Source organism: Trachemys scripta, chromosome 16, assembly GCF_013100865.1.
Source record: "Trachemys scripta elegans isolate TJP31775 chromosome 16, CAS_Tse_1.0, whole genome shotgun sequence".
Classification (NCBI taxonomy): domain Eukaryota; kingdom Metazoa; phylum Chordata; order Testudines; family Emydidae; genus Trachemys; species Trachemys scripta.
Genome location: NC_048313.1, coordinates 25,389,920 through 25,416,902, shown reverse-complemented (window position 1 = coordinate 25,416,902; position 26,983 = coordinate 25,389,920). Strand labels below are relative to the sequence as shown.

Genomic DNA, 26,983 nt, shown 5'->3' with positions numbered 1-26,983 from the left:
CCCTAGCCCCGCCCCCGCGGCCGGAGGCTCTGCTCCTCCCCTGACTCTTCGGCTCTGTTTAAGAGCCGAGCTGCCCCAGCGCTACCGGCTTCGGGCAGTCCCCATGCCTCCGGACCCTGCGCCGCCGGAGCCCGGGAGGGGAAGTGCCCAGCCGGCGGCTGGGGTCCGGAGGCAAGGGGGCTGCCTGAAGCCCATAGCGCTCGGGCAGCTCGGCTCTTAAACAGAGCCAAAGAGTCAGGGGAGGAGCAGAGCCGCCGCGGGAGGGGAAGTGCCTGGCCAGCATTTTCCCGGACATGTTCGGCTTTTTGGCAATTCATTAGGGACTGGAGACCTGGCCGGAATCGCCAGCTGAACCTGAACCTTTCACACGGGTCAAAATCATTCCTCTAAAACCAGGTCCCCTCCCCCGAACCTCAGCAGGAGCCCTGCCCTCCCTTTGCACCCAGGCACACTGCCCTGCCCCCCCAATTCCCTACCTCTGGTTCCTCAGTTTATTACACCTGGGCCTTCTTCTGCCCAGCCCTTTAATCCACCTGCCTCCCCTTGACCCCTAATGAGTCACCATCCCCATCTCCCTCCCCCGACCCTCCCCTGCTTCAAAAGCACATATCCCCTCTCCTATTTGTCCCAAGTGAATCTAGGGAGCAAGAAACAGCCAGATCCCCCTCTGTAGCAGCCCAGCCCATGCGAGTTCCAAAAGGCCAGAGGCTCCTGCAGTGACTGGGAACGCACTTGGGGTGAGAATCCCTGGAACTGAAGGTGAACTGGCTTCCCCAATTCGCCCCAGTTAGAGTCACACACAGTGAATCTGGTGCAGGAGGAGCCCTGAGTGCAGAGGCTCTGTGGGCACTGGTTGTGTCCCTGCCGCTCCGGTGGGTCACCCAGAGTAGGGCATGGCCTCGGTTTCCAGCCTCAGTGGCTTGGTCCCTGAGCTGCTTGCTCAGGCTGGCCTGGGGAATAGGGGGGATGGATCCAAAATCGCCATGGGAACCTGGGGCTGGGATTCTCCACCCCCGCCTTCTTTCTGCCGTTCTCCACCCCCTCCTCTGCCTGAGCCCTGCTCCCTCCCCTCCATGGGTACTCACCTTCCGTTTTCAGTGCGGCCTGGTCTGACTGCAGCCTCTTCAGATCCGTGGCCAGCTGCACCTCTGAGAAAGAAACAGAGCTGATCACATTCCTGGGAGGGTGCGTCATGGGGATCCAGGGCTCAGTGGGAACAAGGAGGTGGCCAGGGAATGGGGGATGTTGTTGGGAGGAGGAGGAGTAACATGACTGGGGTGCAGGGGGGTCATAGAGATGATGCTGAGCTTTGGGTCTGTGAGGGCTCCAGTACGTACCAGTGCTGTGCATGGCGGACTGGTTGAAATGAAGCGTCTTCAGTTGCTTCCCTGTCTCGGAGCCTGGAAGAGACAGAGGCCGGTGAGCTGTGACCTGCCCCTCACCTCATCTTGTGGGGCAGGATCGTGTTCCCTAGCAGAGTGGGTCTGTCAGGTACTGGGGTCTCCCGGGGCTGCTTTCTTTCTTGGGAAGAGGCGGCGCTGGTGGATTTGCTTTCATCCCCGGCCATGATAGTCCATGACTCAGGCTCTGAGATGGAGAGCGACTTGCCCCAGGCCAAGTAGTGAAGCAAGATCAGAACTCGGAGCTCCCTGTCTTGTGCTCATCTCCTCAGACCCCACCTCCAGCTGCCAACCCTGCCTGGGGAGAGCTTGTTAGTGAATTTAGTTAGGGCCCATCCAGACTAGGGAAATTTGTACTAGTGTCGCCGTGGACTGGTGCAAATCCCTAGTGCAGACACACAGGGGTGGTGAGTTGTATGGGCCTGTGGTGCCCGGGCTCCAGCAAATTCAGGGCCCGGGGGGCCCGGCTCCACCAATGTTCTGGGTCCGGTCTCTCCCCTGGCCCCACCTGCTGCCCCCATGCGCCTCCCCCGGAGCATCACCTGGCCCTGCCTGCCGCCCCGCGCACCTCTCCCGAGCATCCCTGCCTGCCCTGGGCAGCAGCCGGCTGCCCCCTGCAGCTCCACGTTGAGCTCCCTGGCCAACTGCTGCTGTGTCCGGCTTCAAGGGAGCAGCGCCAGGGGCAGGCTGAGGCGGCTGCTGCGCCTGCAGCAGGAGGAGGGAAGGAGGCGCATCACCACCCTACCCCCGGCAGGTGACTCCGAGTCAACTCCAAGGGGGGTGGGTGCTTATCCTGGCTGGACCTCCTGAGCAGCAGCCTGGGGGGCCTTGGGTGAGTGTCGTGCTGGGGGGGGCAGGGCAGGGAGATTCCCTCTCCTCCGGAGCTTGCTGCTGCTGGCAGGGAGGGGGTTGGGGGGAGTCTTCCTCTCTGGCCCCTACCCCAGCCCTGGGCAGCCTGCCTGCTGCACCCCAAACTCCACATCCCTGGCCCAGCCCCATGCCCCACATCCCCTCCCGCACCCCAACCCTGCAATTCAACCCAGAGCCCACAACCAGCACTCAACCCCCCCCGAGACCGAACGCAGCACCCAAACCCCGTCCTGCACCCAGCACCCCAAGCCCCCTCCCACACCTCCTTCTGCACTCCAACCCCCTATCCCAGCCTGGAGCCCGCACCCAGCACCCCAAACCCTCTCCCACACCCCGTCCTGCATCCCAATCCTCTATCCCAGCCCAGAGCCTGCACCCAGCACCCAAACTCTCTCCCAGAGCCCGCACCTCTCTGTGATGCTCTGTACCTCAGGAGAAACATCCAGGATCCCTATGTTCATCCTTGTAAAATGATTGTGTGGTATCCAATGCAAAGTCTGTCATGTCAGGTGTCTTCAGAAGGCTCATGATGCACTGAGCATGGTTGTTACAGTGACGTTATAGGTTATAATTTCATGTATGTAGTTATGAGGTTGAAAATGTATCCTCATGGCTTAAAGCAAGCCCAAAAAAACCTCTCCATAGCAGAGGGGCAGTTCACACCTCATCAGGGCAGGTACAGGACAAACCCAGCCCAGCCTCATAGGAACAAAAGACGCTGGCCTAGGCAGCATCAAAAGAATCTGTTAGACTCTCGAGGGAGTCACCCCCCTTCCTTTGGTCAGTTTGGCACTGCAATGCGGTAGTGATCACCTGACTCTGAAGGGGGGCGGCAAAGCCAAGAAGGAAAAAAGGACATGATAAAAGGGAGAGACATTTTCCATGCTCTCTCTCTCATCCACCTCCATCTACAGATACCACCACCAAGTGACTGAACCACTGATCAAAGGGGAGAGCCTGGCTGAAGAGCAACCAACCAGCCTGTGGTGAGAAGCATCTAAGTTTGTAAGGACATTGAAAGTGTTAAGATCAGCTTAGAATGTGTTTTGCTTTTATTTCATTGGACCAAATCTGACTTGTTTTGCTTTGACTTAAAATCACTTAGAATCTATCTTTATAGTTAATGAATCTGTTTGTTTATTCTACCTGAAGCAGTGCGTTTGGTTTGAAGCATGACAGAGACTCCCCTTGGGATAACAAGCTTGGTACATAACAATTTCTTTGTTAAATTGACAAACTCATATAAGCTTGCAGCATCCAGTGGGCATAACTGGACACTGCAAGACAGAGGTTTCTAGGGTTGTGTCTGGGACTGGAGATATTGGCTAGTGTCATTCGCTTGCAAGTAGCTGGGAGCAGCTTACATGCCAGAGGCTGTGCATGAACAGCCCAGGAGTGGGGGTTCTCACAGCAGAGCAGGGTAAGGCTGGCTCCCAGAGTCAAGGATTGAGTGACCTAGCAGATCACCGGTCCGAATAACACCAGAGGGGAATGTCACACCCTCCCGCACCCAAACTCTCTCCCAGAGCCTGCACCCCACACCCCCTCCTGCACTCCAACCCCCTGCCCTGCACCCAGCACCCAAATTCCATCCTAGAGCCCGCATCCCTCCCACACCCAACCTTCCTCCCAGAATCTGCACCCCAAACCCGCTCTCACACCCAAATGCCCTCCCAGAGCCATCGGCAGATGTGTGTGTGTGGGAGGGGGGGGGGGACTTGGACCTGTTCTGGGCACCACCAGAAATTATACAAACCTGGCGCCCCTGCAGACACATGGCACAAGGCTTGCACAGGTTACCAGGGTTAGACCCACTGGTGTGAGTCTTACTTTGCACCATCCCAGTGTGTGTCTACATTAGTGGTTTGCATCAGCATTTATCTATCAGGACAAGGTCTGTAGAGAAGGGGCAGGTTCTCCATCACCTGGAATCATTAAAAGATTATCTGTCTCTTCCTAAAAGTTCCACTCCAGCTCGACTACCAGATATGGGCTGGATATAGGAATCGCTGGGTGGGATTCTCTGGCCTCTGCTATGCAGGAGGTCAGACTAGATGCCCGTAACAGTCCCTTCTGGCCGTAACATCTATGAGAAACGACAGTGCAAACTTCCTTAATGCAGACAGGAACCTAGCTAGTTAGATAGAGCCTGATCCAAACACCACTGAAGACAATGGAAGCCTTTCTGGGTTTCAGACCAAACCATTAGGTAGTTAATAGGAGCACAACAGAAAAGAAGAGGGGTTTGGTATTTCTTGTTTCCCTGTGTTCCTCTGCCTGTCTGTCTGTCTCCACCTATCGGCCCATGTCTTACACTTTGGCTGGAAGCTCTTTGGGGCAGAAATTGGCTTTGTGTTCTGTGTTTGTACAGCACTTCACACAATGGAGTCCTGGTTCATAACTGGGGCTCCTGGCTGCTGCCATAATACACCTAACAGGTGAGTCTGGGATCCATAGACAATCACAGCCCTTGTTAGAGCCAATGAGTGCCAAATATCCACTTTTAGACACAACAGGAGGAGCAATCAAGCTCATTTATGTAGTGAAACAGCTGCAGACAATGGAAGTGACCACCCAAGGCACCAGGCTGCATAGCAGGAAAGAGCCATGTGGACTGAGAGGGGCCCTGGTTGCAGTCCCAGGTGCTCAGAGCAGCCTGTGTGTGCGGGAGGCTGAAAGAGCTATGAGCGGGAGCCTGGCAAGAAGCAGAGATGGAGTTTCTTGGGCACAGAGCCCGCTGAAGGGGCAGACAGGGGATTTCCAAGAAAGGGAACAGCCTGCAGGTGTTTGTTCCTGCTGTGTTCAAGGGAACAAGATATTGTAACTACCAAGATCACAATGAGAACAGACCTGCCTGGGAGCAGCGATTGCTCCCTCTAACAGGAACAAACCCGACAGCACCTTAGATTTTGGCTTCCGTCAAAGGGGCAACATCGGTAATACAAATACACGGACACTCATAAGTAAACTGAATTGTTACCGTTGCCTCTCAGCACAGATTGATCAGTCCGCAACTGCTCCAGCTCCTTGGACATCTCCGAGTCTAGACAGAAGGACAGACACCTGCTGTTGTTTATATGGTTTGTGGTGGGGAGGGGACTGAGTTTTCAATTTGGATTCACAGCATAGAGAGAGATGCTGCATTTCTACTTTCCAACTTCCTCCTGTGAAGATAATCTCTGAGGGTGGGATCCCCAAAGGGATTTCAGCGTTGCAATGCTGAGCATCACGGTGCCTAGAAAATCCCAGGAACACCCACAAAGCCGAGTTACATGCCTACGCTCACATACAATGAATGGGGAGAGCAATGCACCTGAGTGCAATTCGCAAAACCCAGCACACTAGGCGGGGAGCTGAGTAAGTAACCAATGGGAGACACTGATGAGCCAAGCCCCACCCTTTTCTCAGAGCTAGGCATGCTAGTCCAGGCTGCAGGAATGGGAAGTATCTAGCTCCGCTAGTGATCCACAAACGGGAACTCCTCTCCTGGCTTAGGCACCTGGGTAGTGTCTTATGGGAATGAATTAGGTGCCTGCCTCATTCTACACAAAATGCAGGGGTGGAGGTGCTGCTGCCCACCTTATAGCCCAATGGTTAGAACACTCGCCTGGGATGTGGATGACCCAGGTTCAAATCCCTCCTTCCTAGCAGAAGAGCAGAAAAGATTTGTATAGGGGCTTAGGTGGAAGATAGGCATCTAGATGCCTTGAGAGGCAGTAGTGCGCCTGCCTAGAGGTGTCAAGTGAGTTTAGGGGCCTACAGTGCTCAGTGAGAATTTTCTGGATTGCAGTAGGAGACTTAGGTGCCTCATTGGCTTCAAGGATTCCACCTGGAATGCCCTCTGCCCTGGCGCAATCTGACCAACTCCAGAGGTTAAAAACCAATCACAAGATTGGCTTAAAAATCATAAGATTTGTGAAAAATGATAGACTTTAGTTTTCTTTTCTTTGCCTTCTGGTTTCTTAGCCATTACGTCGCTTTCCCAAGCTTTTCTCTGCAACTAGAATCCGTCTCAGTATTTTTAAATGAAAGCTCAGAGTCTCACCTAATCACAAGACTCCTGGAGTTGGGGCTTTAATTCAAACATCACCTAGAGTTGGCAACGCTGAGGCTGCTATGTGTAATGACACCTAACAAGGCTCCTCAGCAGAACGTGAATCCCTGCTATCTACAGCAAAGATCTCTTGAGCTACAGGAGCTACTCTGTTAGCTGGCAGGAGTAGTTAGGCTGTTATCCTGTGCGGAACAGCTGCTAGAGGGTGTCCCAACACATATTGCATTCACTTGTACCTGTGCATACATTCAAGAATCAAACACCACAGTATCCCTGCTCACAGAGCGGGCCTTGGGAAGGGGCCCCACAGCTGTGAATTGGAGGGCAGGCGGCCTTACTTAATGAGTCTTGTCTTACAATTAGCAGCACTATGGCACAATGAAATACATTGTGGGGGACTATATCCCTTCTCCTGCAGTGTCTTGACACTGGCCATTGATAGAGATAAGGGGACCTGGCTGGGAGGGACTCATGGCCTGAAATCCTGGCCTTGCTGAAGCCAATGAGAGTTTGGCCATTGACTTAATGGAGTCAGGATTTCACCCCTGGTCTTTTCCACTGGGTCCATTCCTGTGTGATAGTCCTAAACGCGCTCCGGGATACTTACACTTTCCAATCACCATGGCGAGGAGGACGGCCCATAACACAAATGACACGGCGTGCACAGCGTAAAGGGTTAATATGGACTTTTCCTCCCCATTCACGCCCCTACCACACTGCATCAAGGAATTCCCTGGAAGGCAGAAGCAAAGACAGCAGGAATTAGAGCACCAGTCCCTGCCCTCTGGCGAACCGGTGCTGCGGGGGGAGGTGTGTTCTGAGCCTCACGGGGAAGGCACTAGGGGAATTCAGAATTCACTATTATTGTAATTCATAAACGAATAGTGATGGATGTACCGCTAGGGCCAGGAATCTCTGTGCAGCACAGCACATGCAGGGGAATTCACACCTCCTCTATCTATCTATCTACGTATCTATCTATCCCCAAACACCCCCTCTATCTATCCCTATAGAATCAGAAGATTAGGGTTGGAAGAGACCCTAGGGGGTCATCTAGTCCAACTCCCTGTTCAAAGCAGGACCAGCCCCAACTAAATCATCCCAGCCAGGGCTTTGTCAAGCCAGGCCTTAAAACCCTCTAAGGAAGGATATTCCACCACCTCCCTAGGTAACCCATTCCAGTGCTTCACCACCATCCTAGTGAAATAGTGTTTCCTAATATCCAACTTAGATCTCCCCCACTGCAACTTGAGACCATTGCTCCTTATATCCACCCTATATATCTATCATTTGCCCTCCTGGATTTCCATTGAGCCTAAAGCCCCAGCAGTTAGAGAACCCCATTTCCTGGGAGTCCCCTCTGTTTTCCCAAGGATCCTTTGGGGGAGCCAGGCCATGAGATCCATGTGAGATGCTGTGATGATTCCCCCCACCACCCCTTTCTTCTTTGACTGCCTTCCACCATCAGGATACAGCTCCACAGCTGCAACCCCGCCTACATCTCCCCCTCACCCCCTGTTCGATCCATGCTCCCCTCCTGATGGTCGCCTGTACCACCTCCCTCTGGCCAGCCCTGGCCCACCCTCCGGCGCCCTATGCTCCCCCATACACTGTCCTCCAGGATTCCATCTTGCTGCAGACTCATGCACCATGAAGCCTGCCATGCAGACAGGCTGCCCCCAGCTCTGTGCTGCTCTGTCCCATCCACTGTAGCCTCCTCCAGGCAGGAACCAGCCCTTGATTCAGAGCGTTGCTTCATGCACCGTACCCTTACTCACCAGCCAACCCCCCCTTCCCCCACTGCCCCAGCCCACTGTGCTGCTGTCAGCAGGGGGGCTGGGGAGGGGAAGGAAGCAGCTGTGTCTCCAACCCCCACACCTCACATCAATGCCCCCCCTCCACACACATATCCCCCTTCACTTTCCAGGAATGAAAAAAAAAGAGGAAGAAAAGAAGCACAAATCTGCTGTAAGTGCAGAATTGCACGAGGCATGTTCCTATGGCGCAACGCAGGGACATCCCGCCTGATCAGCAGGACTCTGGATCTGAAATGCCTCTTGTAACGCTTCCACCACTGGGCCTGCGACAGGGATCAGGGCCAAGGCTCCTGATGGTATAACCTGCAATTGTGTATGATGGGCTCCACTACCTAGCAACTCGCACATCGTGGACACTAGTCCTGAGTGCAGTATGGGTGCAACATCTATTTATCCATTCAATCCCATAAACACTAGCCATCCCTATACAACCCTATCCATCCATCCCCATACGCCTCCATCCGTCCATCCCCATACGCCTCCATCCGTCCATCCATCCATCCATCCATCCCCATACTCCTCCATCCATCCATCCATCCATCCATCCATCCCCATGCACCCCCCTCCATCATCTGTCCATCCCCATACACACACATCCAACCATATCTATCTCACAATCTCCATACACACCAGTTCATCCACATCTATCTATCCATCCATCCATCTATCTATCCTCACACAGCACCCCTCCTCCCCCATTCACTCTCTCTCTCTTGCTCCCCCTCCTTTTAACCCACTCATTGCCATAGTATGCAAGCACCAGACATAAACATCTGACAAAATGCTGCTGAGACAAGCCTGGAATTCTCTCAGCCTGGCTCTGCCAGCTGTGGTGTATGAAACGCCACCTTCCAGAGTACAGACCTGCCTTCGAGTCTGACTTCGCTGCTGAGCACTGTGCAACTCCATAAATAGGGCCCAATCCTGCAAACCTCGCTGACACCGCCCTCCTCTTGGCTTCACTGGGGTGTGGAGTCTGCAGGATCAGGGCGTGCCGATTATCAGGAAATGATTGCGCACACTCCCACTAATGCAGCCTGGGGTTACCTGCTCTCCCAAATGTCATTTCTGTCTCCTGTTCCTTGAGCGTCTCTTGGTCGGACTCTTCGCACTTTTGGTAAATGCTGCCTGAAGGCATCGCTCTGAACCTCTTCCTACCCCAACGGCTCCAGTGGCTTTTATACCAACGGAGGCTCTGAGCAGCTTTCCTGGAAAAGGAAACACATGTACCCAGCCACTCTTCCTCTCTTCAGAACACAGAGATCTGTGACCCTGTCACTTCTCCTCTAGCAGCTGGGAGCCTTTGTACAACCAGTATTCCTGGTGCAGCTGAAAAATAAGAGCCACCCACACAGTGACCCAAGGGGCACAGACAATCTTTAAGTGGGAGGATCTGTTTGGAGCTGGGCATGTCCTTACCCTGGGCCCCGCAAGAGGGGTTCTCCTGTGTACAGTCTGTGAACATTGCTGCTCAGGGAAACAGAATGGTGAACATCTTGTCAATAAACAAACGGCACTAAGAAAACACCTGACTCCACGTCACCGATTTGTGCTCCAAACAGGAAACTAATCTACAAGGGCCTGAAAAACTGCTTGGCAAAGGGCACCAACGTCTTTCTCTCTTTTCAGGGTCTTTGTGCCATTGATGGCACTTGGCATCTTGTCAGTTTCACTGGTTTGCAACCCTGCATAGGCTGTGAGTCAGGTTCCCCTGTTGTTTGCATTGGTCTCTCTCACAGCGCCAGGGAGGGGAAAACAAGGAAAATGTGACTGTAAAAGTACAAAAATTGGCAGGGGGAGGAGTAGGAGCTGAAACAACTTGTGTAACTAAAATCACTAGGGGGAATATTTTCAAAAGCATCTAAGGGGATACCTACACTGCAACAAAAACCATGTGGCATGGCCGCGGCTGACCCAGGTCAGCTAACTCGGGCTTGTGGGACTCAGCCTGCAGGGGCTAAAAATTGCAGAGTAGACATTTGGGCTCGGGGGGCGAGGCGGGGGGAGCCCAGGCTTTGAGACCCTCCCCCTCACTGTGTTTCAGAGCCGGGGCTCCAGCCCAAGCCCGAACGTCTATACTGCGATTTTTAGTCCCACAAGCCCGAGTCGATTGATCCCAGTTCTGAGACTCAGTGCAGTGGATTTTTTATTGCAGTGTAGATGTACCCTAAGTAATTTAGGAGCATAAATCCCAGTTTCAAAAGGTACTAGGGGCCAGATTTTCAAAGGTATCTGGGGCCTAGAGATGCAAAATCAGCTCTCCAGCCCAGAGATTGTAACAGTGAGGTGGGTGTCTCAGAGAGTTCTGTTCTGACGAGAGTTCTTAAGAAGGGGGACGATATCTTGAGTTCTGGTCCCTGACCAGGACTCCTAGGTGCTACTGTTATACAAATAAATAATAATAGTCTGATTCTCAAGACACGGCTCTAATCTCCAGCTGGCTGACTCAAAAGCCAAGAGAGCTCAGGACAGAGACACTGACAGTGACAGAGCTGCAGAATGGTTCTGAAAACTGGGCTGAGAGGGGAACCCAGCAGAGGAAGAGGAAAAGGAAGATCTCACCTGGGCCAGCAGGTAAATGATTGGCCTGGCTCAGCCTCCTCTCTGTGGGCTGCTCTGCCTCAGTTTTTGCACCAATGTCACTAAATCGGGTGAAAAACAGAGGGATCATGTCACCCGCCCTATTCACTGCAGATTCCAGCTCCGAGCTTCCCCCCTTGCTTTTAAAGATTTCCAGTCACTTGCTCCAGCTGGCTGCTCAGGCCTAGTGTCTCCCTGCTCCCCTTTTCCCAACTGGACCTTCTCTGCCCATCCCACAATCTCGCTGCCATTGGCGCCAGACCCTTCTCCTCTGCTGTTCATGCTGTTCAGCACACGGTCCCTGTATCCCCCAATGCATCGATTCACCAGCTCTCCTCAAACCCCACTGGGCAGCGTCTCTCCAGCCCACCATCAACCCCATCGGACTGTCCATCCTCAGGCCCATTGGCAGCGCTGGACATCGCTCCCAGCATGGGGGGGTCGCACAAAACAGTCTCAGGGAGTGTCAGCCAAAGCATAGGCCCAACCCCGCCAGCCACGGGTGTAGGCCTTGCTAGATCCCTAGGCATAACTAACAGTGTGAACCAAAGGCTGTGAACCAGAGCAGGCCTGGCCTTAGCAGAACAACACACTAGGCATTGGCTAATGCCAAGTAAGCACATTCATGGCCAGAGAGGATGGTATAAAAACACACAGCTGTCTCATACCTTCCCCTGGGTTTGAGACCTCTGGGAGCTGCGATGATAAACAAAAGGCAACGGGCTGTTCTGGTCAGTCCTGCCTTGGCTCCCAGATGCAATGAGGAGATGTATGAAAGGAGCCTGAGAAGCAGTGAGGGCAGTAGGCCAGGCAGAGAGTCCAGGCGGCCTCAGCCAGGGGCACGTGAGGGGTTGTTTTCTGAATGGTGCCGAGTGGGGCTCTGCTCTGGTTTGCTTGGGCACGGCCCGTCACCTCTCTGGGCCTCGGACCATTCTGTCCCATCCAGTCAGCTCCTCAGGGCGTGGGTGTTTCTCACGAGTTCTCCAGACCAGCAGACGTGGGGTAGTATACAACGTACCCTGCCAGCACTAGGGTTTGAACACGTTAGGTGACGTGGTTTATAAAAGCACCTCTCACCTCCCAATAGGTCTCTTATTACTAAGAATAAGATTATGTCATGGACGCCATGGGACCCCTGGAGTTCTCAGCCATCATGGATGGGGGGGAAGGGAGAGGGGGGCTGGAGCTACCAGCCACTGCGGATGGCAGGGGGACCCCAGGAGCTTTCAGGTCATAGGTGGCAGGAGAACCCTGAAGCTGTCAGCCACCGTGGGTGGCGGGGGGACACTGGAGCCATCAGCTGCTGCAGCCATCTGGTGTGGGGGGACACCGGAACTCTGAGACGCTGGGGCTGCGGCGGGGGTCTGGAGCTGTCAGCCACCACAGCAGCCGGTGCTGGACTCCCCTCCTCCCCCTGCCTCATGCAGCAGCGCTTGGGCTCTCTTCTCCCACTTGGGCTTCAGTCAGCCCCCCATCAGCACTGCTCCCCATTATTTTATAAAAGTCACAGATAGGTCATGGGCTTCTGTGAATTTTTGTTTATTGCCCGTGACCTGTCTGCGACTTTTACTGAAAATAACAGTGATAAAATCTTAACCTGACTCATTGCCCCCCCTTTCAAGCAAGGGAGAGCCCTCCCCATGTCACAGAGGGGGCTCTACACGGGGCAGCTGCAGTGATGGGCCAAAGGGCACACACAGAGCCTGGAGCTGAGGCAGGAACTGAATGCAACCCTCCTCCAGGACAGCCCGATGGCCTGCCCCCCCGGCCATCCTTCCCACCTTACCCGGCTCTAGGCGAGGCCTTGGTGTCTGTGCAGCAGGGACCCCAATTGTGACTGGGGCCTCTAGGTGCTACCATGGTAATAATGGAAGCAGAGTGTTGCTGGGTAACCCATTGGTTCACGGTCACACAACTGGAACCAGTGAGGGGCCGGTAACCACCGGGGCTGCCCTGCTGCACTCCAGAGGACGTAGCAGCTCTTTTGGGGAGCAGCAGAAGAGGTTTGTGCATTTCTGAAGAAGAGCCTGATCGTGTGGGTTTCGCAACCTCCTTCGTTGCAGGGCTAAGAAGGGACGAAGCTTTCCCATGAGCGATGACTCACGCTGCAACCCGTGCTGTCACTGATGCAGAGCGTGGGTGAGGAGAGCAATGCTCCATCCTGGTGGTGGGGTTCCTGGTCATGGTCGGTGTCCCCATTGCACCCGAGGCTTCTAAAATGTAAATTGCAGATCAGGATTGAATGGGGGGTGGTGCTTGTGACACTGCACCCCATATTTGCCATGGTGATGTAATTATGGTACAAGGTATACCTTGCGAGGAGTCATTCTAAAAGTCTTGATCTGCTAACCATTAATATCTCGGTGGATTGTATGTGCTACCATTGTATGTGAAGTTATGAAATCTTGCTATGTGTGTGTTACTAAAATATGATGTGAAGTTGGAAACATCCCAAACCAGCCTTTTGGGTACAACAATGGAGTAGCCAGACAGTGCTAACTGCTGTCATCAGCACCCGTCAAGGGAAGAATCCACTAGCACAGGAATTCTGTATAAGGAAGCCTCCTCCGAGGGAGCACGTAGACAATGGAGAATGTTTGGCCAATGGGGGTGAACCCCTATGTCACATGCATAGACTTTCCAGTAAAAGATGGGGAGTGACATCATCACTTGTCTTCACATCCCCACAACTCAACACCAGAAAGAACCTCTGGAAGAAAATGGACTTTAAACAGGAGAGGGGAACCCAGGCTGCAAAGCAGATGCAGTCTGTGCCTCAAGAATCTGTAAGCCTGTTTGTATCATCAGTCAGGGTGAGATATTGCTGATTAAGTCCTATCTAGTTTGTATACATTTTAGATTGCGATTTTGTTTGATTTCCTATCACTTACGATCACTTAAAATCGATCTTTCTGTAGATAATAAACCTGGTTTTATGTTTTATCTTAACCAGTGTGTTTTTGAGTGAAGCGTTAGGGAATCTTAGCTCTGTTAACAAAGGCTGGTGCTTATCTGCCCCACATCGAGGAGGGAGAAGACTAATTAAGGCGCTTGCACCATACAGATCCCTGTGCAGTGCAAGATGGTATAATTCTGGGTTTATACTCCTGTAGGGGTGCAAGGCTGGAGAGCTGGGAAATTGGCTGCTGCCTCCACTGTTGGTCCACGAGTGGCTTAGGTAAAGCACTCGGGTGACTCAGTTGGGTGTGTGGCACCATCGGCTGTCATGTTGGGTGATAACAGGGCTCAGAGAGGATGGCTGTGTGTCACCAGCAGAGCAGGGGGAGAGGCCAACCCAGCTGAATGGTCTGGGGGCACAGCAATTCCAACAGCTTCCAGGCTTCACCCCGGGGGTACGTCCTGTCACAGAGGTCTTCCAAACTCCTCCCACAAAATAAGCTCTGTCCATGAGACCCAGCTTGCAGAAGATTGTGTAGATGTCCCAGATAGAATCATGCATGTTCTCTGGACCCAGCAATCCCACAGTGGGGTCTAAATGCAACCCTGGGCTCTGCTGGGGATTGGCTTCCCACTGGTAACGCTTGTATGCCCTGCTGGTGAGACTCCCGCTGGATCCTGAGTCAAGTTCTGGTGTCCACACTTCATGACAAATTGGAAGGGTTCAAAAAAGAGCTACCGGAATGATTCAAGGTTTGGAAAATCTGCCATAGAGTGAGACAAACTAAATCTATTTCATTTTTCCAAGAGAAGGTTAAGAGCCAACTTGATTACAGTCTATAAGCACCTACATTCAGTGCTTAATTTGCAATTAAAGAGGTCCTGGGGTGCAAGAAATTAAGTGCTGGGACTCAAGCAAATTTTTTTACATTCATAACTGATGCAGTAAGCCCAGAGGTTCCAGGGCTATGGACTGTCAAGTCTAGAGGTGCAGGGGCTCATCCCTGCCACAGCATTGCCTTCCTACATGGGGAAATATTTCTAGTAGCCAAGGGCTCTTCAACGTAGCAGGCAAAGGCTGAACTTGATCCAAAGGCTGGAAGTTGAAGCGAGGCAAAGTCAGACTGGAAATAAGGTGCAAATGTTTAACAATGAGGGTGATTAACCATTGGAAGAACTGACCCAGGGACATGGTGGATTCTCCATCACTGACAATCTTTAAATCAAGAGTGAATGTGTTTCTAAAAGATACACTCTAGTTCAAATAGAACATATTGGCTTGATTCCTTGCTCACGGGGTGAGAGCCTCTGTGTTGTGCTACACACAAGGTCAGACTACATGGTCAGAAGGGTCCCTTCTGGCCTTTAATCCATGCATTTTTCCTACAAATGGTTCCACACATAACTCATATTGTCACCGTGCCTCATTGGGTCACAGTTGAGAATACCAAATTCAGGACAAACTGCTGAGAAATAGGGCAGACTCACCCCAAACTGGTGGTTATTCTTCCATTAGCTTATACCAAGCCAGTAACAAAAGTAAACTTCTGTCTCACCACACTATTAACAAGAAGTCAAAAATGCAGTCTTTTTAGGCATTCCAGCCCTTGTCTCACCACTCAGACGCTGGACTCTACAATGAGTGGTTACTGAAAACCAATTTCATCACATATAGGGTCCTCTAATCCCAAGAGATCAGTCACATAGCCTGGTCAATATATAACTCAGATCTTATCCAATAATCACACTGTTGCCAATCCTTTAGTAACTAAAATCTGAAGGTCAATTTGCAAAGAAAAGAAGAGGAGAGTTAAAATGGTTAAGGAAGTCACATTACATGCAATCATTGCAAAGTTCTTTTATCAGGCCGTAAATTACTTTGTGGGTGTTATCCCAGGAGCAAACACATTTGAAATATAGATCTATATAGCCAATACTCATAACTTCTGATACAAAAATGATATGTGCATATAAACAGAATTATCATAACTTTCCATTGACACCTTACATGATATACTTTGTAGAAGATTTGTTGCAATTGTCTAACAATGGCAATATTAATTATATAAAATGGTCATGTTCGAATCATACCGCATCACACATATTAACCCAGGAGACTGGGGGCTCTGTCACCTACCAGTGGCTGGACCATATAAGAAGTTTATGTGTCTACAGCTGCTCCTGGCTGACAGTGCTGGGTCTTTAGCTCAGGTGACACCAGATCATGCTATTAGATAAAGAATGTAAATTCAATCCCTGCTGAGAATGGGCATATACTCACAACAGGATTAGAGCTCATCTCTTTGGCATCCAGCTACCCTCCTTGTTTTGCACTGCTGAGCATGTGCAGAATTTGGGCCCCCTGTACATTTTTTTTTTCTTTTCAGAAAATACATTCTGCCGAAGAGACATGTCAGTTATGCCTTTCACCCACCAGGGGTTTCTGTGGCACCAGAACAGAGAGCAGCCAGGCAATAGCAGCCAGCAGCCAGCTGCATTCCTCACAGTGCCCTGGTTAGGCGGGATGGGATATGGAGGGAGGGGGGGGACAGACAGAGTGGGGTGCATGATGGGGGGGTCACATAGACTGGGGTTCAGAAGGGCTAGTGGGGATGAACAGACTGAGGCAGGGGATGAATGAGAATGGGGGTGCAGGGCCACTTGGGGATGGGGGCTTTGGAGGCAGGGCCACATGAGAACAGAGGGGCTGTGGGTGTGTGTCTGAGTGGGGGTGTAGGGACACAGATATGCCTGACTGAATGGAAGAGGCTAGGGGTCAGCCAGGGTCTGCATGGGGGAGTCTCCCCAACTCCCTTACAATCCTTCCCACCCCCGCCCCCCCAAAAAAACCTGTTCCATTCTCCCTCCTACACTCAATAATCTTCTAGGTTCATTCCCAGGCTCCTTCCTAGCAATTACTTCCCTTTCCCTTGGCAATTCCATTATCCTGACTCCCGCAAGCCTTTGCACTGCTTCTGAGTGGTGCAGGAAATATGTTTCAGTATTGTAGTTTAAAAGAATTATTACTCAAAGTTCTGTATTAATATGCCTAGTAAGGAAACTATCTGTCAAAAAACATTTCCTGAATCTTTTTTGTTGTCTATAATGTTAGATATACTTGATGACAGGTATTTTGAAATAAATTACTGAAATAATTGAAACAGGCATGATTATATTGTGTTATTTTGATAAAAAAAATATGCAGAATTGTGTAGAATTTAAAAATACTGTGCGCAGAATTTTTAATTTTTTGCCCCTGGGGGCAGGCTGAACTCTCTCTCCATGGAGTTTTGAGCTGTTTTCACCCCAATGGGGTGAAGCATGATATTCAAAAGACCTGTTGCACTGGGGCTCCACCCAAGCAAAGTCTCCCAGCAGGAGTGATGGCCTGTGTTTTTAAACTGCAGCTGCAAGCCTAGAGATCGCCTGGCTGTGGTGTTGAATCTCGAGTTTGCCATTCTCCCCCAAAGTTCTGAGCCTTTGCTGCTCAGCTTGTAAAGAGGGATGAGTTAATAGTCCCTTAATGGCAGTGAGACCCATTCCTAGTGAAATGGGGGAAACCTCCTTGTAGAGCTCAGGATCGGCATTTAAATGTTGTACCGTCCATATAGGCACAGTACACTTAATATCACAACTAACAATGGTGGTTACATTACAGAAACAGTGATTAACATAAGGCAACATGGGTTGAATCCAATGTCCATTAATCAAAACAATATTACATCTTGTCCTTACACACACACATGCTTTACCAACATAGACAATAACAGACCTCTCTTCCTGGATAACAGTGAGACTTATTTCCAGGTTGTGGGAAGAAGAATTTATTATGTTCCTCCAATGCTTGGTCTTCACAGATATAGCCCAAACCTTCTTTTCTCTTACACTCTTTTACATTTACTGTGTTCCACACATTATCTTTCTGCCAGGCCCAAGTGTTAGGTTCTCTGGAGTACATAACTGAGTTACCATTAATCTGTAATCCCAGTGGGACTACTGGGTGGATTACTCTAATTTCTTTGCCTGCCACGTTATCAGGAATAAATGCAAACTTTGCTGGTGGTGATTGTACGAGGCATTAACTAGACTCCATCAGGGCTGGGGGACTAATTCTTCCTCTGTTACATGGGGCCGAATTAATCTGATTGGCTCCATGGGAATTTGTCCTGCTATGGCTTGCCAAATCATTCCCATGACTACGTTCTGGGTGAGAGCCTGAGCTTGCTCACACGCTGAGGCCAATGAGACATTATTCTGGAGGGACTGTACACCAGACATTATTAACTCTTCATCCTTTTCTATGAGTCTTTCCCATCCAGGAAATACCTTACTTATTAACTGCTGTTCCTCACTTAACTGTTTTAAAGATGCTGTTAATAGGGTTTCCCATCTTCTCTATACTTTCAGTGGCATATGACGGTTTATTAGCCAGAACTTCTATATTTGCGGCATTAACTAAAGAGATTTCTGTTCCTACAGGTGCAATCCAATCACTTAATTCCCTTTTTACTCTATTTACATGGTCGGCCCCTTGCCACATTCTTACCCATTCATCCCAACCCTTATGGCTAGTTCCAATCACGGTGCAGTGTGAGAGATATTCATGCTCTCTAAGTGGATTTGAACCACCTTCAGAGAAGTCTGACTTTGAAGAACCAAATATTCTTGTTGATCCAATTTCAACACACGGGGTCCTGAAATTGGGGCTCATAAATGTCGGAGGGGAGCAAGGTTTGTGATCAGAGGATCGAAATTTAAAACTGTTTTTTGTTGTTGGCCCAATTCCACTCTGTACAAACCGGGCTCATGAAATCACTCTGAAATGGCAATATGCCCATAGAATTTAAACCAAATTGTTGGCATGAGCTTGTCACAATGTGTGGCCTTTAATGGAATTACCCAGTCTGGGGGACCTTGCTGAGTCAGGTCATGTCCAGCTAAAGGCCAGTTCAGCGGTTCCCAGTTTACGAGGAACCATGTGATATTCTTGCCTGCTGGCATGATTAGAGATAGCTGCAGTTCCTCTCCGGATAACTGAGGTGTCTGAGTTCCAATGACAATGATGACATGTAGGGGCATGGTTGTTCCCCAAACAGCGGAAGAAACCAGGGCTACCCTGTACCTTCCACCACCCAGGAGGCTGTCACTGGGTGTGTTTGATGGTGTACGCCTTGTTCAAGACCACAACGGCTTACAGAAGAATGGGAAGGAGTCTTGGATGGTCTTAGTTTCATAACAAAATTTGAGTGACTCTCCGGTGGCACTCTGCGTGCAATTGGCAATGCTTTCCCAGGGGCAACCTGAGGAGTTGCCAACAGTGTAGAACTGGTAGCGACGCTGCAGGGCCAGGGGGTTGCTCCCATTCCTATAGAATCCATGCATGTGGCACAGCAATTTTACTTCCTGGGCTCCAGCTGGCCAGTACCTCCAGAGGCTCAGAGGGATCACAGGTACAGCATAGAGCCTGGACAGCATCAGATTCCAGACACTTATGAACAGCATAAGTGAGGGGGCAGAGAAGAGAGAACAAATTCCCACACTCCTCCCCCTCCCCATATATATAGGGAGAATCTGGGACCGATATTTCAGGGTGAACATGAAGCGGTGACCTACATGAGAGTGGCCATAATAAGTCAAGGACTTTTCTGGCCCTTTCCTGTCTCAACATTGGGGTAGGCACTGACCAGCCCACTCGATGCGTATTTTCCAATGGCTCAAAGCCGTTCCTTCTTGCTGGCCAAGAAGGGTGGCTGACAGGATGGAGAAGACAGTCTCTAGGATCAGGTGGTTTATCCTTCCATTCTTTGAGCTGTGAAGAATGAAAACATTTCCTCCAGGGTTTCCCATTTTTCCCATTCAGGATTTCTACCTGACACACACTGGGGCTGGCCCGATTCACAATAGAGCTGTAGCCATCCCACGTGCATGTAAAGAGCTGCTTAGCAGTGACAGAGGCAGTGTTGATTTTAGTAGGGATGGCTTCCACCCTGGATCCTTCTAAAACAAAGTCAGTGGATTCATACACAGCTGAGAAACTTTGGCAGCTAGAAACTGAACCAAATTCCTCAGCACCTAAACTGTTACTTGCTACAGGCAATGATTCATTCTGAGCTAACTCAATCAACCCACTTCCACACCCTTCAGTTGCAGCAAACTGCTTGCAAAAGCTAGCATGAGGTTTTATTCCTTCGGGAGCACTTTTAGGCAACAATCCATTTCCCCCAGAAATTTTATCCTTTCCCTTTTCAGCTAGGGGTTGCGCTACAGAAACATCTTCCTGAGCATCTTTCTGGGTTTCAGCTGAGTCCAGAATGACTTCTGAGACAACTGACATATCCTCAATCAGCATAAGCTGAGAGGCACATTCTGTCTGCTCCTCAGACAGAAGATTGGAGACAAACTCTCCCCCAACAGATAAACTGCCATTCTTAACATTCACAAAGTTTGGAGTTCCCTTTCCTTTGTTCCCAGACAAGTGTTTGGAGATTGGGGTAGCTCCCTCTATGGGCAAGTCATTACCCCCAACAGACACAGGCTTAGGAACATGTCCTTCCTGGGTTTTAATTGAGTCCAGAACCATATCTGGCACAACTGACAAATCCTCAGTCCTGTCCCAAGCGAGCAGCCAAGAGGGTTTTTTTTGAGCCATCTCTATTTCCCTTATTTCACTAACCCCACCAACAGCTCTTTCACTAGTCACAATATTGCTCTAAAATCTTTATTTTTAAGGCGCAACTCTCAACTCCTTATTGCACAGTTCTACAGGTATTCTAAACACGATTCTTAACAGAAGGTTACCAAATATTCTATGAGAGAGGGACCTTGCTAAAGGAGCTTGGTCTGAAAAAGGAAAAGAAAGCTTGCTCAGATATGTGCTTAGTTTCCCTACTCCAGAGCAACCACCCAACAATTACCACATGATTAGGGTCACGAGCTGCCTGCATTTCTCCACCAATTTATCAGATTTGCCCATTACTTTGGAGCATGTTCATTTATTAGGGTTACTCTTCGGGGGCGTAGGGGGGGTGTTCTGTAATTCTATCAATGTACTGCTTCTGTCACTTATGTTTTCATATGGAACTCTACTTCTCCCTTCTGCAAATGCCCTCCCAGTGGAGCTATTCTGCAGGACCTAGGTTCCCCAGGGCTGGGTTCCCAACGAACACACACACACACACACACACACCAAGCAAGTCTGAGTGGACCAGGTCAATCAGCACTCTCAAGTGGACCCCTTATATTTCCCTGGACTCAGTAGTCTGGGTCTAGCAGCGCTTCCAAGCTGCCACCCTCGTATGTCACAGGGACAGCATGTCCCTATCCCGACTTTCACATTACAATTGTTCTGGTAGTAACCCACTTGATGAGCAAAGCCTACAGTATTTTTGGGTGCTACAGGGATCTTTAGCTTAGGTAAGAGAAGCATTGCTGCAGAGTAAATGGGGAAGCCAGAAACACAAAAGAGTAAAGTTCAGAGAGAGAGAGAGAAGCAACCAGCTGAACCATAAAAGTTATTTGTTGAATCATAGTGATAACCACTAACCAAGGAGAGCCTAAACAAACATTACAGTTATATTATAAAAAATTACAAGTCATATATAGAAAACTAGACCTGATCAAACAAGTCAGGGTTAAAAAGTTATACCTGAGGTAGAAAAGAAAACAGAGAGAGAGAGAGAGAGAGCAAGAGAGCTGGGGTCTCACCACTCCATGAAGCTTGAACTGGTCAGGGTTCCCAGGTGGTGGTGGTAGCTCAGGGTCCTGAGTGCTGGAGACAGGCAGAGCCCCCAGCACAATCAGTCAGGAGAAGATGAGGTCCTAGTGGAACTGATGCAGAGTTTGGACCCATGCATCAGAACCCTTACTTGAGTGTGGGTAGGGGTTTTTGTAAGGAAACAGCAATGGTTCAAGGGAGAACACTAGATTTGTTTATGGGTAAACTGATGATTCAGGGGTTTTCTTTAGGCTAGACAATAGGAACTGATCATTCCTGGCTATGGGTGGTGTTCCTTCCAGGGAGCTCACAATGCAATTAGGCAGCTTCAGTATTTTGGATGTCTATCAAGGATTCTTTACTAGAATTGGTCTGATAACTGCTGAGCTGGATGTGGGCAGGCATAGGTTCATTAACATCTGGAGCAGAGGTCCCCCATGATGCAGTGTGTCCCTGCTTTTCTGGTCCCAGAGTTCAGTGCGGTTCTTGCCTTGGAATCTCTGTTCTCCATTCTGTATGCTAATGGAGATGCCTCCCTGTCCCATCTTTGATGCAGATGAGGCGAGGGGTGTTGTCTTAACCCTGTCACCCTTGTCAGGAGAGGTTTAGGTGTGTCTCCCACTGACTTCTCATTGCTTTCTGTAAGTCTTTCTTCTGATTGGTTTTGGTTCAAGCAGAGGCTGGGGTGTGGTGTCCTTCATGAGTCAGACAGGCTGGATACTGCGCCCTGGCTCCCCAAGAACACAGAGCTGACTGGTGTCACTGCTCCAGGGCTGGCCACATCACAAGTACCACAGGAGCTCACTCCCAACCAACAGGTCAGGGACTGAGCAGTGATCCCAGTAGTGAGTAGGAGCAGGGAAGTGATTTCACCTTTGCATATGGCATTGAGACAACCTGGAATACTGCCTCCAGTTCTGGGATCCACATTTGGAAAAGGATGTTGAACAATTGGAAAGGGTGCAGGAAAGAGCTACAAAAATTATTCAAGAGCTGAAAAAATGCCTGACAGTGAGAGACTCAAAGAGCTCAACCTGTTTAGCTTATCAAAATGAAGATCAAGAGGGGAATTCACCAGCTCCAGAGTCTTCAAATCCAGACTGGCTGCCTCTCTGGATGATGCTTTAGTCAAGCATCCCTTACTGGGCTCAATACAGGGTAACTGGATGAAATTCTATGGTCTGTGTTACACAGGAGAGGAGACTTGATGATCTAATGATCCTTTTTGGCCTTAAAATCTGAGACTCTATGAACAATTCCTCTTGGCACAGACACACCAGAGAATCTAGCCCGGGGAATCTAAGGGGGTTTCACTGTCAGGACAGCTTCTCATTTGGTGGAACATTCGTATTGGAGGGACCAGAAGTAATTGCAAGTTACATGAACTTAAACCGTCCTGGACTCTCCTAATCCACCCATGAATTCATTCCACTGACTTCATTCCACTCACTGGACAGATTCCCATCGCCTCAGCTTCCCATGGGGACTCAGAGGCTGTCAGGAGAGGATGAGCTCTGAGGATCTGAACTTTGCAGATCCCTTATCTCAGAAAAATAATACAGGAAGCCAACCTGATACACATCTTGTTACATGACATCATATCAGCCAAAAGTTTTGCAGACAGGAAAGAGCTATCTTCCCACCATGCCTTACTAACACTTCCTGCTGCCCCACCACACCTCCCAGCCTCGGCGCCTCATAATCATTTGCTTCCCCAAGTAACTTATTCCTCATGGGTGACATTTACCACAGTGCAGAGGGCCCAGAACTATTTCAGTCCTGGCCCCAACGGAAAGTACATAATTCCCATACTGAGCAGTTGCTTACTATCAAAATGGACTGAGATTTCAGTGTTGTGGTGTCTTTAATTAACCTGGTAACTGTTCATCCTAAGGTAGTACAAATATAAAGCTTAGGTCACTTACATACTCTCCTAAACCCAGGAATATACTTTCTGGACATAACATAACATATATAAGTATATATATATATAAATAATATAAGTAACATATCTTAATAAAAAAACAGACCTGCATCCAGATGACAGTGTGGCTATTTATCAGTGAGGTGTTGTCCGTATCTCAGCTATGGTTATAGCTCAAATCTGCAACTGTCACCTTCAAGAAGCAGTCGGTCAATATGCCAGATCCCCAGTTGGTGTAAACCAGCATCGCTCCATTAGAGTCAATGGGGTCAGATCCCCAGTTGGTTAAATGGGCAAAAAGCTCCATTGGAGTCAACACACCCATTTACACCCACTCAGGATCTGGCCCTATATGATGAACTTCCACCCACTCGGGCGTAGCGTCATGCCCAGAACTAGATTAACGAGAACGAGGAAGCTCTTCAGAAGTGTTCTATGTCCAACCTGGGGAAGTTCAACTCAGGCTCATTGCAGAGGCTGTCTGAGCCAAAACACTGAGCTGATGCAGGAGGCCAAGCCCAGACTGCAAGGGCTAGTGAGGCTCCCAGCATAGGCTGAGCTACAAGTCCCCACACAACACAGACCACGCACTGCAACTGGAACACTCTTCCCTCGCCAGAGCGGTTCTGCCCCAGCAGCACTAGTGTTGTGGATGTTTGATGCAGTGGCTGGTTGTGTCGGGAGCACTGAGTGCACCCAGCTGATGAAAGGCTGGCGTTTCGGGGGGGCTTGTGGGGCATGGAAGCTGTGGTAATGACACAGTGTGACTGTGCTGGAGAAGTTGGAGCCATGTCATGGGAACTGGCTGTGCTTTTTATTTCCTTCCTTTTGTGGGTTTCATTTTCAATGTGTTGTTGATGCTTAACTGCAGGTCCCAGTGGGGGAGAAAATTGGGGGGAGAAGTGCAGCTGCCAGCGGTGAATATTTTATCCAGCAGCTGCACTTGAGCTCTTCTCTGCTGCACGAGATGCTCCAGCAGAACAGTAGCTCTGGCCAGAGAAGGGGTTATATGCCCCTGGTTCTCAAAATCAGGCTTGTGTGCACTCGCCTCCCTCCCCACCCCATCAATCAGGTTTTGCACAGACAGGTCCCAACCAACCAGTGAAGTTTGTGCACAGCTGCCCTCCATCCATCAGGTTTCTGTGCATGAGGAACAGCCAGTGAAAGTGAACAGAGAACGGAGCACTTAAGAGTGATATTTACAATATGCCTGATCCTCTGACCCACATCACTCCCTTTGTACCACCACTGACCACATGTCCCCTGGGGTAGGGAGTCCGCCATGGGTGTAGGGCCAATGGAGCTAGCTCCTGAAGCCTCCTCTCCAGCTCCAGCATAGCTGAGGCATGGGGACCATTACCAGTTGGCAGCCCCCAGGCTGCACCGGACTCCACCAGGTTCCTGGGCAGAGCCAAGACCTGGGGCCTAAGCTGGTTAGTTATGTTTCAAGTTGAAAGGCACCAATAATTTCAAACCCTGGATAAACATTGTGGTTGGTACCCGAGCAAATGAGGGTAGGAAAAATGATGAAATTCGCCATATAAACTGTTCATTAGAAAATACTCGCTTGGCGCTCACAAGAATCTAAGCCATGTGTCAGGAGCTGTGATGCATGGGAAGCACAAATGAGTTTTTACACTTTGGAACGGCACATCAGCTGGTCTATACTAGAAAAGTAAATCAACTTCACTTAGGGGTTGGACTACCTATGCGGACAGGAGAAGCCACTGTAGCGTTCCAAGTGCAGACAAGCCCTTAGGCTGGCTTGTTCCATGATCATTTGCCTCTACATAGAGTCCATCTGCATGAAAATGCCCACCTGTCTGGTTGTCATTTGAGAAATGTTGTTACTACATTTCAACATCAACTTAATCATAGAGAGAAGTTTAGCAGTTCTGCACTGATCAAGGGTCTCACATTATTATAAATACCGAAGATGACTCATGGCTACAGTTTTCTATCAGACACAGTGTTGCAAACTCTCGTTGTATTATTACAAGCTGTGAAATATTGGTTCTTGTTCTTCAAGCCCCAGCTCTAGGAGTCCCATGATTAGGTGAGAATCTCAGTTTGCATTAAAAAATAAAGTTTCTAGCCCATATGATGCAGAGAAAAGCATGTCTGACCTCTTGTATACCACAAGCCACAGAACTTCCTCTAAATCAGAGGTTCTCAAACTGTGGTCCGCGGACACTGGTCATTAAATTACTGCTGTATCACAATACAAACTCGTGTCTAATTTGCCACCCATAGGTCATTTTACCCTTTGAGGGTAGGGGGGCAGTTGGAAGGTATCTGAGAGTAGGGACTGGGTATATATCTAACTGCCTCTAGATCACTGGTAGGAATCCCAGTCCAAAGGAATTGCCATAATTATTAGGGCCCAAATAATTCCCAGAGGAGAGTTTTTAAAACAACATCCATCTTGATTTAAAAATTGCCAGTGACGGAGAATCCACCAGGACCCTCCCTAAGGAGATTGATCTATTTAACTTAACAAAGAGAAGGTTAAAGGGTGATTTGATCACAGTCTACATAGGGAACAAATACGGGATAATGGTCTCTTCAGTGTCACAGACAAAGGTCTAACAAGATCCAATGGCTGGAAATTGAAGCTAGACTGGAAATAAGGGATGGTAATTAACCATTGTGGTAGATTTGCTGGTAATTTTTAAATCAAGATGGGATGTTTTCAAAAAAGTCTGCTCTAGCTCAAACAGGAATTAATCCAGGGAAGTCCTGTGGCCTGTGTTAGACAGGAGGTCGGACTAGCTGATCCCTTCTGGCCAGGGAATCAGTGAATGTGCTGGTAGATCAAAGCCAACACTGGCTTGTACTTAGGCAGACTGAGGAAGGATTTTATGGTGGTTATGGCCCTTTTCTGGGACCAGGGCCGGCTCCAGGCACCAGCCCACCAAGCTTGTGCTTGGGGCGGCACCTGGAAGGGGGCGGTGCGGCGCTCTGGCCGCCGGGGAGAGCGGAGCCGCGGCGGGCACTCCGCCCTCCCCCTGGCGCTCTGGCCGGTCGGGAAGAGAGGCCCGTGGCCGGGCTCAGCGCCCTCCCCTGCCGCGCTGTGGGGTGGGGTGGGGGGTGGCAGGAGGCTTTTTTGCCTGGGGCAGCAAAAAAGCCAGAGCCGGCCCTGGCTGGGACTGCGGAGACAAGGGCTGTGGGACCCAGGCCAAGTTTCTCTGGGTCTCATTTCCCCATCTGGGATTTCCTTAATGCATGGGGTGGTTCTGAGACTAGAGGGTCTCAACTTGAGGAGGTATAATGGTTCCTGGCTCTTCATTTGTAAGTCTCAAAATGCTGCACGGATCTGGGGGGCAGGTTAATTATTATCCCATTTCTACCAATGGTGAAATCAAAGCACAGAGTCACCCAGAGCTGTCACTAGCACCCAGGTTTCCTGAGTGCCAGTCCATTGCACCAGCCAACAGCGCGGGAGCCATTGGAGAATGTAGAGCACACGGGCTGGCTGAGCTTGCTGTGAGAAGCCCTGATCCGTAACCAGGCATTCTGGACTACTCAGGTCAGCCCTAGGATTAAAGGGCTGCACTCTTATGGTAAGTGACATTACAGAGGTAACATAAAGGCCCCAGCTGAAATCAGGGCCCTGCTGCGTCAGGCACTGTGCAGAGAGAGAGAGAGAGAGAGTCCCTGCCCTAAAGAGCTCCTACACTAAATAGACAGAGAGCTGGAGGGCAAAGAGGCCGAGAGAGGGGGAGG

General features: G+C 50.0%; 1 protein-coding gene across 2 annotated transcripts in view; it reads right to left on the bottom strand.

Annotated features, from left to right (window-relative positions):
• The window catches only part of CLEC4G (C-type lectin domain family 4 member G), a 15,363-nt gene extending 4,595 nt beyond the window's left edge, over positions 1-10,768 (bottom strand). Inside the window, exons 1-6 of one of the 2 annotated variants that reach the window (XM_034792684.1) lie at positions 10,704-10,768; positions 9,189-9,349; positions 6,932-7,057; positions 5,251-5,313; positions 1,338-1,400; positions 1,086-1,148 (exon numbers count right to left, since the gene is read on the bottom strand). In XM_034792684.1, coding sequence (XP_034648575.1) covers positions 1,086-1,148; positions 1,338-1,400; positions 5,251-5,313; positions 6,932-7,057; positions 9,189-9,279 — 406 coding nt within the window. In that variant the 5' untranslated portion in view covers positions 9,280-9,349; positions 10,704-10,768. Of the gene's footprint in view, positions 1-1,085; positions 1,149-1,337; positions 1,401-5,250; positions 5,314-6,931; positions 7,058-7,933; positions 8,080-9,188; positions 9,350-10,703 lie in introns of those variants that run through there. The other variant, XM_034792685.1, reaches the window with a different exon arrangement.
• Positions 10,769-26,983: the final 16,215 nt, after the last annotated feature.